This window comes from Myiozetetes cayanensis, unplaced genomic scaffold (assembly GCF_022539395.1).
Source record: "Myiozetetes cayanensis isolate MyiCay16 unplaced genomic scaffold, myiCay2020 scf5-8, whole genome shotgun sequence".
In the NCBI taxonomy this organism is placed as follows: domain Eukaryota; kingdom Metazoa; phylum Chordata; class Aves; order Passeriformes; family Tyrannidae; genus Myiozetetes; species Myiozetetes cayanensis.
In genome coordinates, this window is record NW_026087742.1 from 108726563 (window position 1) to 108743311 (window position 16749).

At 36.5% G+C, this 16749-nt stretch overlaps 1 protein-coding gene across 1 annotated transcript in view; it reads right to left on the reverse strand.

Moving 5' to 3' along the window:
* Nucleotides 1-5254: 5254 nt before the first annotated feature.
* RPGR (retinitis pigmentosa GTPase regulator) overlaps nt 5255-16749 on the reverse strand; it is a 49003-nt gene continuing 37508 nt past the window's right edge. The window contains 1 exon segment of the mRNA XM_050331808.1: nt 5255-16749. Coding sequence (XP_050187765.1) covers nt 15768-16749 — 982 coding nt within the window. The 3' untranslated portion in view covers nt 5255-15767.

Consider the following 16749-nt stretch of genomic DNA (forward strand, 5'->3'; position numbering starts at 1 on the left):
ATGAAAGGAATGTGAAAACAAGAAATAAAAATTTAAGTTGATACAGTTGTCTTTGTGAAAGTAAGAAAATTACAGAGAAAAATGTACTGTAAGTGTTTCTAGACCTCTTTGCTACTTGCCAGTTTATGAAAGACTTTCAGTAATAAAACACTCTCAGGTTTGTGAACTTGTGAAAAAAAAAACCCTCTAAATTAATACACATGCAACTTGTTTTATTTGTTTAATCTTTTTATTAACAAAGAAGATATGTAAAAAAAGACATCCAAATAGATTATTTGGTTCCTGCTTCTTGTTAAGCAAAGTGTATGGACAAGATAAATGTACAAGTCCCTGAAACTGCTTTGACATACAGCAGTTTACAGTCCATTACATAAACTTCTGTAGCATTAGATTTAAGGGTAATTCCCACTTTAAAGTAATATTTCTCACTAAATTAGTTCACATTTAAAAAAAGAAATTGTCCTTACAGCAACAATTTCTGTGATTGATCTTCCATTAAAAAAATAATTAATGCTCATTTAAATTAATGAAGGTATCATTTACTTCATTTCTCCTTTTCCACTTTACTTTTCTCAACAGTATGCAAGTAAGAACAGAAACCACATGTGCATTCAGGAAAACAAAAAAAATATGTAAATATAATGCAGACAAAAAATAGCTCATGTATGGTACATTGCAGAACACAGGAGTATCCTGAAGAAAAATAGCAGAAACAAAAGGAACTTAATTAACTCTGGCAAAGGATGACCCAAGCATCCAGGTTTTTAGTATGATGATTATTACAGTAGCATAGAGGAGGCTCTCTGAAAGAATCTGGGCACCTGCCATACTTACAAGGACAAAGAGTTCAGGTGAATCAACTTCTAGGACAAAAACAACTCTGAACACTTCTGACCACATTATGTAAAATTTAAGCAATTCTGAAACTGGGAAAAAAGATAATCCAAAGGCAAAATATGGCCAAAGGCATTTTGAAACATATGTCAGTGAAATTAAATAACATTTTCCTAGGTTTTCTACAAAGACAATCTCTCCCTTATAAAGTATCCTGAAAAGTACTCAATTTATAAATAATTCTTTGTTTTATATTTATTCTAGAGCTTGTCTATATTAATAAAAAAATCTAAGCATATTTTAGTAGGGGGCCAATAGAGGCCCTGGATCACATTCATCATGATAAGGGTTCAGAAGTCTATGGGGCCTGATGGGATCCACCCAAAGGTACTGTTGGACTCAATGATCACAGATGTCTTTTCCATCCTTAGCGTATCTATGATTCTAAAGGTTATATTTATTATTCACCTGACTAAATTCAGAAATCAAATTCCATTTAGTGGGAATGCCAGTAATTAGATAGTCAGTTTGTGACTTCTGCTTCTTCAACTAATTAAAAATCCAAAGATTCTGCTCTTCCATACCAATAATGAGATTCATTGCTCCTGCTGCAAAGTCTCCATTTGAAGAAAAGCCAAGCTGCCTGAGAAAATCATGAATATTTATCCCACTATGATCTGTCTGTCACACCAATATATGCCACAGTAACTCTGGTTACATCATTTTCCTGTAAGAAAAGCTTCACTAGAGAGTCCCTAAGATATGGATGTTCAAAGAATATAGGATTAGAATCTAAGTGAAACAAGAGTGAGGATGTCCAGTTTTCACTGGGCCGGATCCTGTGAGGAGAGAGGCCCAACAGCTTATTCTGATTTCAGCAGGAGAGAAGGTGTTCAGCACCTCTCAGAAATAAAAGGTTTCTCCAAGTGCCAGTTTGGCTGGATACTTACTTCCATACTTACACTGCCCTTAGGTTCTGTTCCCTCTGGGACTGCTGCCATACATGAAATTAGGCATGAACTCAAGTAACTTCTTCCATAATGGCCTACACCTTAACTTGAAAGTTTTATTGCTACTTTTCTAAGTCAAAACAGAAAGAAACATAAGTTTCTAAGTAACTGAGTACCTCTAATGTTCTTAACTATGTTGTTAAACCAAATAATATCTGATATAAGATAAAATTTTGCAAGACTATCATACTGAAAGTGGTACTCTGTAGACTGACACAGAATGAAATTACTTAGACATAAAACATAAAATGACTGTATTCAACTTTTCACACAAAACCCCCATATTTTGTTTTAGAACACGAACAGGTAAGGCCACAGAACTCCAGCAAGGTGCTGATAAGGATATCAATTTAAACAATCAAAATTACCAATAAATATCAAGAAAATAATCTGCCTATTTAAAATTACAGCAATCAACATCGATCAAAAAGAGCAGCCACCAACATTGCGAGTCATAACTGTTTTCAAGTAAAAATTGCACTATGTGCTTTAAGACTGTCACGTTCTCACATATTATAACAGTGTTAGAGTAACATACATGTATTAACTTTCATCCTTCTGTCCTGGTTAGTCACAGTTTCACTGGAATTCTCCAATGTATGATTCTGATTTTCATCCTTACTTTCTTCACCAGGTAAATCTTCCTTTTCTTTTTCTTCACTCTGTAATGGCTTTTCAGGTCCATCTTCCTTTCTGCTACATACATTCTTCTGGCCTGACAGTGGTTTTCGCTTAAACAGGGAAAACTGAAGTAAAAAACCCAGGTAAATGACAGGTGCAAAACAGTTAGCTCTGAAATTCAAGATTAAAAAAACACAAACCCTTTTGTATATGCCAAGGTCAATTGAGGCTGTAAATTTCTCCTTGGTAAAATAAATAATCTTTTAAAACCAAAATGGCTACTACAAAATGTTAATGAAACACATTTGCAATATTTGAAATGTGTCAAAATCATACATGTGAACCAGAGAAGTTAAAATGATTGCATTCTGTTAAATTATACATTGTACAGTTTGTACTAAACACTGCAAGTGGTGCAATTATTTGGGTTTCTTTCCAATAAGAATCTGAGGTAAGGTCCGAAAAATACAGGTTCAGATCTCCAAAGCCCCAAAGCAGTAAGTGCTTAAAAAGCTTTCTTAAAAAGGTGTGTGCTCCCATTAAAGTCAACGACAGTGCTTGGGTGTCAGACCATACACGTGCTCAAAGTTAACTGGTGCTTAAGGTCTTTGTTCAACAGGAAACACAGCAGCCAGTCTCTGCAGAAGCTTCTGGAACCTAAACCTGTAAGAAATGCCATATCAGGTATTCCTCAACATGCTTATACACATATATATAGATGTATATGATCCCAAAATCAGTGCATGTTGCAAGACAAAATAGCTCAGCTGCTGCTTTCAGAGAGAAGTATGAGGGAAAATATTTTCAGATAATGTCCCATATGAATCAAGTCCTAAGTTTTCACCTCATCAATATGTGATGTGATGTGATTAACAACCTGTCTTTTACATTTGGGCAATTATCACAAAATAAAATCAAACCTTAAAGAGAAGGAACAGTTTGCTCAGCAGTTTAATTATTTGTGCAGATCATGTGCAAATTGAGGTATTTGCATTGGTAACTGCCCACTGCCACCTTGGTCACTCACAAAACAAGGAAGGAAAAACAAGGTCACCCACCTTTTTTCTCCCAACAATTGCTCCAGTTATTTGGTCATCACTGTTTTCTGAAGAATTTTTCACAGTATGATTGTCAGTGTTTTCTTCTTCTGCAATAACATAGACATTTACATTACCTTCCCTCTGGTTCATGCAAATCATAAAAATATCACAGAAAAACAGAAAACAACTCCCAAAAATTGTTCTTCAAATTATTTCTGAAGTAGAAGTCACAAATAATGTGGATCTCAAAAAAAAAATCAATCAGAATATTCAGTTCAACTTGACCCCAGCCTGACAAGACTATTTTAGTTTTTTAATTTCTTTATGTAATGCCCTTATAATACTCTTCAGATGCTTGATTTTCAAGAACAGAACACTTAACAGTAGTGTTATAGGGACACTATATAAAATATTTTGACTAAACACTCACAGTTTCCTCTTGCTGACAGATGACAAAGTCTTGCACACCTATTTGAAAGTATATTCTAGTTTGGGAAAGCTGGCTTTTAGGGCAGGAGTTACAGCTAAGCATGAATTTTATTCCGTAGAAACAATTCTGGGAATGGAAAAACTTTCCATTTGAGTTGATGTTCCTGTGTTTAAATTTTCCTATACTCCCTGTACAAATCATATAAATTTAGAACTTAATATCAAAACTTCCAGATCACTGGATAATGGAAAAATATTTAAGCATCCATTCTGTGCAAGCTATTTCCATTATAATATTGAAGATAAATGACATAGCTTCTTCATTATAAAGGCTTTATAATAAAGGCTTTTTTATAGCACATTTGTTATTATATTTCAAAAGAACAATTATAGATTATTCCAGAATTTCTAAAACAAAAGAAGTCCTTCACATATGGGGCACCCAACTTCGTGCTTCCCAGCTTTTCTAAAGGAATATATAATTCACACAAACTGGCATTAAAACTACCAGGAACATCTAGACTTGCATCCTCAGCATCTCTGAACAGAGCTCAGTAATTATCACACTTCAACTAAAATAATCTGCAAATGTAAGGAGGAAACATCAGCTGGCAAAGATGAGGAAGACTTTTGACAAGCTTCTCAGCTGGAGTGAGATAACACAATTACCATGACTTTGGTATTGCACAACTGGAACTGCTCCTGGCAAGTAAGATACAGTCTTGCTAAGAAAAAGTCCTTCTTATGGACTTCCTCCCATACGTGGCTGGGGAAAGTATTTATTTCTTTCAAATCAGTAACAATCAATAATGGGGTTTTGCCTCTCAAATTTCATCACCTCCTCAACAGCTGCTTTATCAACCACTGACAACAACTGTGCCATTCAGTATTTTTATAATCTGAGATTGCTTAGAACAATTTCATCTTTTGAAATGTTGTATCAGTCTTTAGAATGCCCAATTCTTAAGAATTTATTCTTACCCTGCTGAACGATGGTCTCTTTCTGAGTAGTCTCTTCTATCTATATAGAGACAAAACCAATTAAATCTCTACATTCAAATGTGTTAAAAAATAAGATGTTTTACGATTAACACCCACATGTGTTCATCTCTCTAACAAAACCACCCCAAACAACAGCTTTGCATTTACAGGATAGCTACACATATTCAAACTAATGCTGGTTATAGAACCAGCTTCTTTCAGAGAACAGTAACTTAATAAGAATAAATGTTCTTACCTCTCCAGTTTCCACTGTGCCATTACTGCTTTTTTCTCCCTCAGGTGTTCTACTAGGTTTCTCTCTTTCATATTTTTCCTCTATTTCCTCTTCTTTCTCTGTTCCTTCTCCTGATTCTTCTCCTGTTTCCTCTTCTCTTTCTGCTTCTTCTATTTTTTCTTCTTCTTCTGTTTCTTCTTCGTCCTCCTCCTCCTCCTCATCTATCTCTTCATCTTCATACAAGTTTTGTTCCTTTGACAAAATTGCCAAAACATAATTTTGAAACTAGGATGCACAGTGATACCATGGTCCTTATCCTACACCAGCTCATCAAACATCAGGATTTGACTAAGAACCTGAAAACTCAAAAGAGAATATTCCAAGCAGATAGAATGAGGACAAAGACAGGAGACCTCATTCATGGTTTGCTAATTTTAATAGATTTTTAAAAAACAGGTCTCCAGTGGCCATTAGGAATGCAACTGATTTTTATGTTTTGCCAACATGAGTCTCCTTAAAGGAAAAGTAATGAAGCTACACTTATTTTTGGAAAGAAAATATTTCTTTTAAATGTTTGAAATATGCATAATTGACACAAGTAGTAGTAATTCCAACACTGAAAAAAAAATCTAAAACCTATTTCCCAAGAAAATTAATAAATACCAGATACAATGTTTTGATTCATGTGATTCAATACAGACATGTTAACTTGAATTTAAGTTAGTTTCAGCATACAATAAAACTTCAACATAGTAAAATAAATTAGCCAAGGGCATTATAAAATAAACTTTAGAAAGATGCAAATGTTATTTTTGTAAGAATTTGTAAAGAATCAATCATATCCTTCTTACTCCATTCAGACTGTCATTACCATGCCATTATGTATTTCTAACAGCATGAAATACAATATTTAAAACAGAAACATTCTCCTACTCACTGCAGAAATACAAGGGCCTAAACCACGTCCAAGATGGACTTCTGATGTCAATCAAGTGAAGCTTTATCATTACATCAGAATGTCCAGAAAAACAGGGACACATCTGTTCCACTGCAGCCTGTGTCACGATGGTGGCTGGTGGGAAGATCTGCACCATCTTTTGGAAGTGTGGCAGAGGAATGGGTCTTATATTGAACACCTTTGTATACCTGAGTCCAAATGTTGTCTCCTATCTTTTGTCAGTGTTTTCCTTATTCTGTCTTACTTCTTCCATCTTTTGCCTGTTATCTCCACAATGACTGTTTTCATGGCCATCAGAGGGTAACTTCCTGGTCAGGAGGAGACCATGAATTAATGTTTCTGGAGGTTGGAGCACAGAGCTCTTTGGTGGAACTCCTTTGCTAAGCACCACTCAGACATCCCAGGAATCTGAGACATCCTTCCATATGATTTATGGACATCTGCATTATTCTGGACCCCAGATCACAGCCTACAACACCTAACATCACACTAGATGACTTCGTTTTGGCAGCTGAGCCACGCTCCTCATCCCTCCCCAAAAAAATGGTGGAAGTGGGAGGCACTCCTTGTACTCCAAAGAAGACACCTAGTGTTGTTTAACTGAACAGCTTCACAGACTGACCCCATCTCCATTTACTTCATTTGCAGCTTGCCACAGGTGTCTCTGGCTGTCAACCTCATCTGTTCAACTCCTAAAATGGCCCCTTTTGAATCATAACTGATAGCACAGTTTTACTACTGCCACCTCTGCTTGCCCGTTTATAGGCATGTTTTGGAATGCTTTTACCAATGGTGATGAATGATATGAGAATGTCATGCTACAGATAAGTTTTTATTTCAAAATATGAATCACCTGACCATTAAAAAGAATATCTGAAAAATCTGATGATTAAAGCATATATATATGTACGTATATATAAGTCTTATGTATATATGTTACATGCATATAGGATATACATGTATAATCTCTTAATTATTCTCTTCATCATGCATTAGGGGTTTTGTTTTCTTATTCCACTCTAAATTCCTTTGTCATAGGAAGGTGTTCAAAGAATACCTTCCACAGTTTTACTTCTGAAGTTGAGACAGGGGGAAGCTCACTTGGCCAAGGTCTCACACACAGAGTAAAAAGTAGTAAAGAACATACGAGTGACCTATTTCAAACTATTTTCATTCAAGCTTGAGGTTCCAGTTTCTTCAAGGACAAAACAGTGGTCAGTACTATGAAACAGATTTAAACATGTTGTACCTCTAGTATAATACATCAGTACAGCAGAACAGTAGTCTAGAAAATATTACCTTAACACATATACAGAATTTTGTATAACTGTCTTCTTTGCTTAATTTTTTGCATGCATTTATTCTGGTTTTCCTGTAAATCCAGACCTTTATAACAAGACATTCTCAAGGACAAATTTGCTTTTTCCAGGCTTTAGGGTATGAATGATCTTACTTGCTCTGGTTTTGGCAAAAGTATTGCCTTAGTGGGTATAACTGTCTTTTGCTAAAGTGGCTGCAGCTGGCTTTTCTTTGGGCAGATAATACAGAATAATGACATTTCTTCTCAGAATACTCTACAAAAATATGTTCCTATGTCTACAGGAGAAAGGGGAAAAAATTTCACTCCCTTCCCTATCGTTGCCTCACCTGGTGTCATGCTCTGGCTAAAAGACAGTCTCACTGAAGACTGAAGACCTGTCTCATGGTAGACCTTGCTCAAACGACAGCTGCAAACTGCATTTCTTTAAGTGCTGTAACTATTTCATTGTGGATCCCTCCTGCATCATTTATGGAAAATGAGCTCTGGCAGACAAGCTGCTCATAATTAGCATTTCAGAAGGGAAGGCTCATGGTATCTTTCCACATCTCCTCAAGAAGTCAAAATAATGTTTGCCACCACCATTTTATGTTTCTAGGGAAGAAAATCTCAAAGCCACTGATGAGACAAATTTAGTTGCAGATTTTTTAAAAACCTGGTAAAAACTCAATGATGAAGAGAAAGTTGTAATTCATTTTTGTACCACTTGAAATGGAGAGTTCTGGGAAGCTCCGGTTTAGAAAGATGTTTCTGTTTTTAGTTGCCTTGGAAACTGTTAAAAATCCAGACGAATATTAATACAGAGAGCTGAGAATGAGGTAGGTAGCTACATGTTTCTTCCTTGGTGGTGTTCTGCTAAGCAGCCATAAACCAGCATTTAAGGAACAGATTTTTCCCATTACCTACCCAGCCCATTACCTTTAAATGCCCAAAAACACACCATGGCCCTCTAACATGTCTATACAACAACTGAATGATATAAATACCAAGTAGGAGTTTCCTTATGAAGGAAAATACTCTTAGTAGATGATAAGAGTTAGTGCTTTGCCAACCAAACCATGGCACTGAGTGTCACGTCCAGTCTTTCCTTAAACATCTCCAGGGACAGTGACTCCACAACCTCCCTGGGCAGCCCATTCCAATGCCCAATCACTCTTGCTGTGAAGAACAAGGGAGGCAGTCAACAAGCCAAACTAGGCTTTCCTTACACACTGTCAAGGAGATAAACAGCTCAGCTACATACACTCAAAAGAATTTTGAGTGAAGAACTGAGCCTTGCACCATAACTTGCCTAAAAGTTGAGATCTAGACTTCAACTCAGTTATATTGGTTTCCTAACAGTACAATTCCATGTCAAGAGCCCTTGACATGGATTGCCTGATACTTTTAACAGCCTCTTAATGCTGCTGTTCTGTAACTATCCTGGAATACTAACGCAACACTGAACTCGTCATTTCAGGCACACTGTGCAGTGAAACAACTGCAAATGAGTTTGATGTCAGGCAGGAGTTTCCACTGCTAAATGTCAATCAAAAATTGAAATTTTAAGACAGTTATACCTTCTTGTAAATATGATGGAAAAAAACATATTGAAGTAGTAGATGCCCACAAAGTGATACAATGATTACCCCGGACATGTGACAGCCAATTACCCCAATAGTGCCCTTCAACAGGATGGTGTCATTCTGAGAAAAATGGAATAAAACAGTGCATACACAGCTGTAAACAGCATTGTAGAAACTGATTGGACAGACTAATTTTCCATTTTGTTTTACTAAGCTTTTTTCTGCCAAAACTTTGCTATGCAACATATTTTATTTACTAAACGCCAAACACAAGGGCCTACAGGTTTCCACAAGTTTCCATTTGTGCACTTTTGTCACAGGCTGGCAGTGCACATACTTTGCACTAAGAGAATTAATCTGGTCACATTTATTAATCGAGACTTTAGGTGTCATTCTGAGACTGCACACAGACACTTATTTCAGAGTAGTAGACAGTAATTTTTGGAGGGCATTATCCTAAAGATTGAGTTGGCTTTGGTGTAATTATTTTGTAGCTTGCCACCTTGATGCTGTAGATGTATCTGGAGAAAGGTATATCTCTGTATTCTTGTTTGAGTAAAAATAACTACTTATCAATGAATTAAATTTTAATGGAAAGCTTCATTCAGAAAAAGTATTTGTACTTTAATTTTTGTGTCAGATTTTGACTATTCACTACAAATTTCAAAAGAGTTATCTAAATGATTCTCTTTCCCCAGCAAATCAGAATGAATTTTTTGGTTTTTCCCCAAATAAATTAACATCTGAAATAGCTCAGATGTACTGCAGTTTCCATATACAAAACTGTTATCTCCTCATGAAAGTTTTCTTTATGTGGAGAACAAATAAATACCACAAATTTCCATGGTAAAAAGCAAAAGAAAAAACCCCACTGTAGAGAATAAGAAAGAATTTTTAAGGTCTTTTCTGAAAATCATAAAACAAGTTGGAGACATTTACATCAAGTACAATCTTTTACGAGCTATTGTACACAGTAACAAAAATACCCTCTAATATTCAGTCACCCAGAAATAGTATACCAAAATAACTCCTGGGTACTTAAGCAAAACAGATGAAATATAATGAGCAACTGCAAATTAGAATATGTTGATGTTATCTGAAAAACTTTTTGTGTCTCTGGAAGACACTACACTGCATAAAATGAATTCTTAATGCTAACAGGCACAGAGAAAAAAAAAATTACTTGGGAATATTAGCCCACACTTGGATGCAGATTGTGCATATTTTCCAAATCCTTATAGAAAAAGTTTTGGTGTCTGGAGTTTGTCATGCAGCTCCCACATGTTCGCAAGTGAATGAGGACAGTCACTACTTTCTGCTTTTATTGTGCACATAGCACATGTAGAGTACTGCCTGTCTCTCCAAAATCCTGCACTTTCCATTGAAATCCTGCCTTAATCATGCTGATTATTATTCAGTGCTTGCACAAAAATACTGGTAAAGGCAAATTTTCACCAAAACACCAGAGGGGGCAGGAAGGTTTTTTAAGATTCTTTGACTGTACGTTCCTCAAAGGGATGTCCCACGGTTCACTGGTAAAATCTCTACAGCCTGCAAGACTGGCCTTCTCAGGGAGAGCCCCCACTCCAAAATACTCTGATGTAAAAGTGGCGATTCCTACACAACCATCTCTAACATTTAAGCCCATTCTCACCTTGCAGATTTTTCAAGGCACGCCCAAACTTGGTAATGCAAGTCACACCACCTTTCACTGGGTAATTGTTTTCCACACCACGCCAGCACTTGTGGGAGTTCTCCCCAGCCACTGGAAGGCTGGTTTTAAAGCACGGCTGTGATGCAGGACACATTCAGGTTTGTATGGTCCTTTTTCTCCTCACAGATGATAATGAAGTGCCCAGTAAAGGAGATTAAATTTTGCAGCAGTTCTGCTGCTGTGTTTCTAATTGTGAATGTACCTTTGTGCCTTGGATAGATGCGGGATAGAATGAAAGTAAAGTATTTTATACTTCCAGTAAGAAAGCCAGCCTCTGCCAGGGTGGCTCACAATCCCAAACTCCTATTAGGTTGGTCATTATTGTTCACTTTCCAGTCAAACAGCACAGCACAGGCTCTTTTACTAACATGGCTACACAGGGAATTTGAAACATTACTCTTCAATACTACTGTGATCTATATCCTTACAGGAATAGTCACAGATAAACTGTTCATTTAATAGTAAATTCTGTTTAGAGCTACCCTTCTTTAGCTCTCTCTCACACTCTCCATATGACATCACAAATACTTTATATTTCACACAAACCACAAATGCAACTCTGTGCAGTAGTCATGACAAATTATAAAGGTGCAGTAGTCATGACAAATTATAAAGCTCTAAACCCGTAACACTGAACCTGGGACATTCCAGAAGATTGCCCTGCAATCCACCTCAGACAGAAAGAGTAATTTCTGATTTTTCAATGCTGGAAAAATATGAAAAACGTGAAAGGCAGAATGGCAAATATCTTTAAAGTTGACAGGGTCCTGACAATAAATATTTTCACAACTGAGTATGGAGGTTTGAGATAATGGTATTAATATTTGTTTAAATTACTATAGCATGAGGTTGCCAAGCAAAAAAGCAAGGGGTACTATCATAAATTCTTAGAAAAAAGACAGTGATTAACTGTACTCGCTGCTTCTTTTGGCAATAGAAAAATAAAGCCTCTGTTGCTCTCAGCAGTGCAATTTTCTTATGCCAAAGCTATCTCTCCAAAATCCCTTCAATATGCAAAAGTTAACTTCTCCTCTCTCCATTAAAACATATGAAGAAGTGTATGAAAATATTACAGCTCAGTGAGTGACTTCAGATCATGAACATGCTCAGAACTTCACTGAGGACAAAAACTATTGGTTTGCCATTTGTGCAAGCACAGTATTTGCCCAGTTGCTCACGGGATGCCATAGTACTAAACACTGTCATTTATTTGAATTCTGTGATTAGATATTAGTTGAAAATTTGCCCTTTTACATTTACTTTGCCTTTTTTTTTTTTTCTTTTTTTGTGGGTCTGAAGATCCTGTTATTTCTGAGTTATTCTGCTTCCCATAATGTTATTTGAGAGATAGGATCTAGAAGGTATTATCATATTGGGAGAGATTTTATCTTAAAAAGGGAAATCAAAACAACTAAAAGCAATGAAAACAAAAACTAGATGTTCTTTTCTGTATGATTCTGAAAGGCCCCATTTTAAAGAATATCCATGTACCTATTCAGACAAGAAACTGGAAAAAAAGTAGTGAATGAAACACAGACACTTTCTGTAGCTTGGGGAAGGACATTTTTATTATTCAGCATCAATTATGCAAAGAGAACTACTATCTGAATAAATGGTTTGATATTTTCAGATATAATGGAGAAACTTACCTGCTGAAATTTTGCAGGCATAAGAGAAGAGCTGTGCTACAGCATATTCCAAAGTCACCCAGAGCACCCTCACCTCTGACAAGAGCTGTGAGGCAGGAGCAGACTTGCACCCTGCCCCACTGAAAGTGCCAGAGGTGCTTGTAATTAATGCCTGCTGTAAAAGGTGGAATGTGCATACGTAACTCTGTGAACATGTCTGTGAAAGTGTGCAGGGGGATTAAAAGTTCTGAGATGAGCTGCAGAGGAGTACTTAGAAATTCTTGGTTGCTTATTAACATTTTATGGCATGTCTAGTGTTGCTGTCACCTGCTGTACTGCTGCTCTTGAACTGAATGTGTCAGCTGGTTGATTGCTGGTTAACTCTGATTAATAAATCAATAGATCACTAATTCTTTACTTGACTTAAACCACAGAGCTGAACAGTTTTTCCATGTGACAATCATTAGGGAATAAATAATGAAGAGGAAATAAATGCTTTTTTTTTTCCCTAAGGATACAAAGATATTAAACGACAGTATCAAAAGATGCATTCAGACAAAAAAAGAAGTTACTTTTCAAACACCGTGTAAAGAAATGTAAGAATTATTTTCCAAAATATGTACTGGATGTTAAATGGGTTAAAAATCGATTGAAAGAAATTCATGGAAGGAAAATGGCTGTTAAATGTAATACTTCTATCTGCTGAACTACAAACTATTGATTATACTGAATGCCTTTGGTATTTCATTATACTAAATGCATATTGATATACTGAATGTATTTGGTACATTCAAATGTACTATTTGAATAATTATACAGGAGAGGTAACACTACATGTTTGTGCCATTCTAATGTTTTTTTTTCTCAGGCATTCACCAGTAGCCACTGGTAGAAATAAAGATATCTGAGCAGTTGTCTGTTGTTTTCTCTCTCTATTGCAGGATTTTTTTTTCTCTACTAAGAACTAGTTCAGGAGCACTTCTGCCATTTTGCCTCAGTGCTGCACATAAATCTGTTTGTATGTCATAATAAATACCAAGGACACATTGAATTTTCACAAAACCACAAGTAACAAACTTTATAAACCAGTATGAATTAAATGAAATAAAATTCCACTCGTTATGCTAATGGAGTTCCAAAGTCCCATCAAAGCCCAGAAACATTGGCACGGTGTACAATTTATGTAACGATTCTATGGAAAACCCTTGGAAGTGCTGGAGTAATGCTCTGCTTTTCCCCCACCACAGGAATGATCCACAAAACTACATAAAATCAGTTCTCAGATCAGTGAATTTTCATCCAGACAAAACAAAGAAGAGGAGATGCCCCTGAGTTGGCTTCCCTTCACTCTCTCTGAAAACTTTATTCAATCAGCACCTTAAGAGAGGAACAACAAATGGTCCCCATTTGCCTAAGAATTAAGATTAAAAGCTAGAGCCAAACAGTGATTGAAGAGCCATTCCTATGTGGAATTGGAAATCACTTGCTTTAAAGTGCTCTCATCTTTTTTTCCCCTCTCTCTAGGAAATATTTTTAACAAGGAATAACAGATTTTTTTCACAGCACAGTTTTCTTCCAAAGATAAATTCTAGCATCACAAAGAACTAGATGTCATATCCAAGAAACCCAGTTTTAGGCCTATAAAAATACTTCTCAGTATTACTCTAGGTTTAATCACAGTGACATCCTAATCTTTCCTAAGAAAGATAAAATAACACATTATAGCTCCACTTAGTTTCAGAAGGAAGTATTTTCACAGGAGTTCAGTGACAGAGCAGCACTTCTGACGGCTCTGTTGTTAGAGCTGTTTTCTTGGGAAGTGCCTTTAACTGTTAAAATATTGCACTCTATCAGACTATGAGGATACTTACCCTGTTTCAAAGACACATGCTGATGTTAAGGCAATGCGTTCCAGAGAATTCCAAAGTTTCAAACACGTTTCACAGCGAAAAAATACAGTCACTGGATTAACTTTTTGTTGTAGTTATGCACAGCACATGACCAAAGTGATCTTACCTTCAAGTGTGGTATATAGAAGGGGTGAGTGAGGCAGAAAGGATCAAATTGGACTACAATCTACCGGCAAACTACTGATCTACTACAGGCTTTTTAGAAAATAAATTCTGGAGACATTGTGTCAAAGTGAGTTTAATGCCAGCATCTTACAAAACAGTATTAAAAATGTTTCATAATCTCAACATAAGTATTGATTCCATTAACATTTTTATTGAATGACATTTACTTATTTTGATTTCTTTCTTCTCTTGTTCTCATTTTCAAATAAGATTTAAGTAACTATTTTTCTAGAAAATGAATGTCAATACTGTGTTCTGTTTACAAAAATTTCCCAGACCACCCATTAGCATAGAATTTAAGTAACAGGGCTGTGTGACGAGTCCCTATCTCTTCATTTGCCAGTTCAACCCCCAATAGTTGAAACAGTAATGCAATATCTTACAAAAATAACTTGCAAGATTTGTTTGTGTTTTAAAGCTTTGGCTCAGATACTGAAAACATGTATATGCTTCACCCAGCAACAGAATATATTCCCCTTCTTGAGAACCTTAGAGTTAGATGACTAAAGCAATGTAGTGTTTTGTAGGCAGATATAGAATGTTTTGTGTACTGCACAGTATAAACACGTAAAAAAAGTTTACAAGTGTATTTTCAAATTCTTTTCACCAAGGATGATAGTCAAAAATTATCCCTGAACAGATACATTCTGACTCTAACATAAGTTAGGCCAGATTCTGAGACTTGTGTATTTGCACATAGTTGTGTGCCAAACACCAACATTATCAGTCAACCTTAAGGCCTTTGAAAAACCACAGGCCATCACTTACCCAGGCCTGCATTTCCATTTACCTCCCATCAGCTGACCCAAAATTTGGCAACTTTTCTTTAATTGATGCTGAGTACTCAAACATTTTACCAATGTATGAACAGATGAAAAGTATGGGGGAATGAATATGGACTGACACCAAAATTTAAAAATATGTATATTTGCTAATTTACTGACACGCCTTTCATATAAGGCACATTAACAAGTGAGCTGTCCTGCAACTAATATTGATGTATTGATTCAAAGGCAAAGAAGATTACACTGTTGCAATGTATAATTCATGTTGTCAAGCACAACATTACAATTTAATTAAGAGGCAAACACAGTTTACCTCCTCAGCAATTATTTTTTAAATCTGTGTCATCCATGATTAATGTGATTGTAAAAATGACTGTATCAACAACTTACAATTTCTCTTATAAAAGCTTCCCAAACCTAAACATTTTCTTCAGTCTTTTTCAAGTAAATGGCACTTAAATGCATGATAATGTATTTTGACTACATTAGAAGTTTCTCTTAAGTAATAAAAATCAATCTGCCATCATTCCAAAGTTTCCTGAACATGCTTAAAATGCATGTCCAGTAATCTATGCTATTTTAGTGTTAAATAATGAGGTAGCACATTGTTCCAAAATTGTTCTGAATTATGTAAACCATTTGCTACATGCTGTTTGGACTTCACGATTTGTTTAGAGCCATTTGGTAAAGCAGCACTTTCTGTCTTTTCTGGCTTCCTGGATTTGCTTTTCTTTTGTGGAAGTTTATTACGATAATTTTTTCTTTTATCTTTTGCTTTTTCCTCTTCCTCTTCTTCTTCCTCCTCTCCCTCATCCTCTTCTTTCTCCTCTTCCTCATCCTCTTCTTCCTCCTCTCCTACATCCCTTTCCTTCTCTTCTTCCTCTTCCCCCTCTCCCTCTTCCCCTTCTTCTTCTCCCTCTTCCCCTTCTTCTCCCTCTTCCCCTGCCCCTTCTTCTTCCTCTTCATCCTCTTCTTCCTCTTCCTCTTCTTCTTCTGCTTCTTCATCTTCTTCTGCTTCTTCTTCTTCTGCTGTTTCTTCTTCCTGCACTCCCTCTTCTCCCTCCTCTTCCTCTTCTTCCACTCCTTCTTCCTCATCTTCCTCTTCTTCTGCTCCCTCTTCTTGCTCATCTCCCTCTTCCTCTTCCATTGCCTCTTCTCCCTCTTCTTCCTCATCTCCCTCTTCTTCTTCCTCATCTCCCTCTTCTTCTTCCACTGCCTTTTCTTCCTCTTCTTCCTCATCTCCCTCTTCTTCTTCCACTGCCTTTTCTTCCTCTTCTTCCTCATCTTCCTCTTCTTCTTCCACTGCCTCTTGTTCCTCATCTTCTCCAACTCCCTCTTCTTTTTCCTCCCCCACTCCCTCATCCTCTTCTACTCCTTCTTCCTCTTCTTCATTTCCCCCCTCTTCTTCTTCCTTTTCATCTTCACCACCCTCCTCCACTTCTGCTTCTGCTTCTGTTCCTTTTCCTTTCTCCTCATCTTTTCTTTCCTCTTCAATTTCATCCTCTCCTTCTTCTACTCCATCCTCCTCCCCTTCTGCTTCTGCCTCTGTTCCTTCC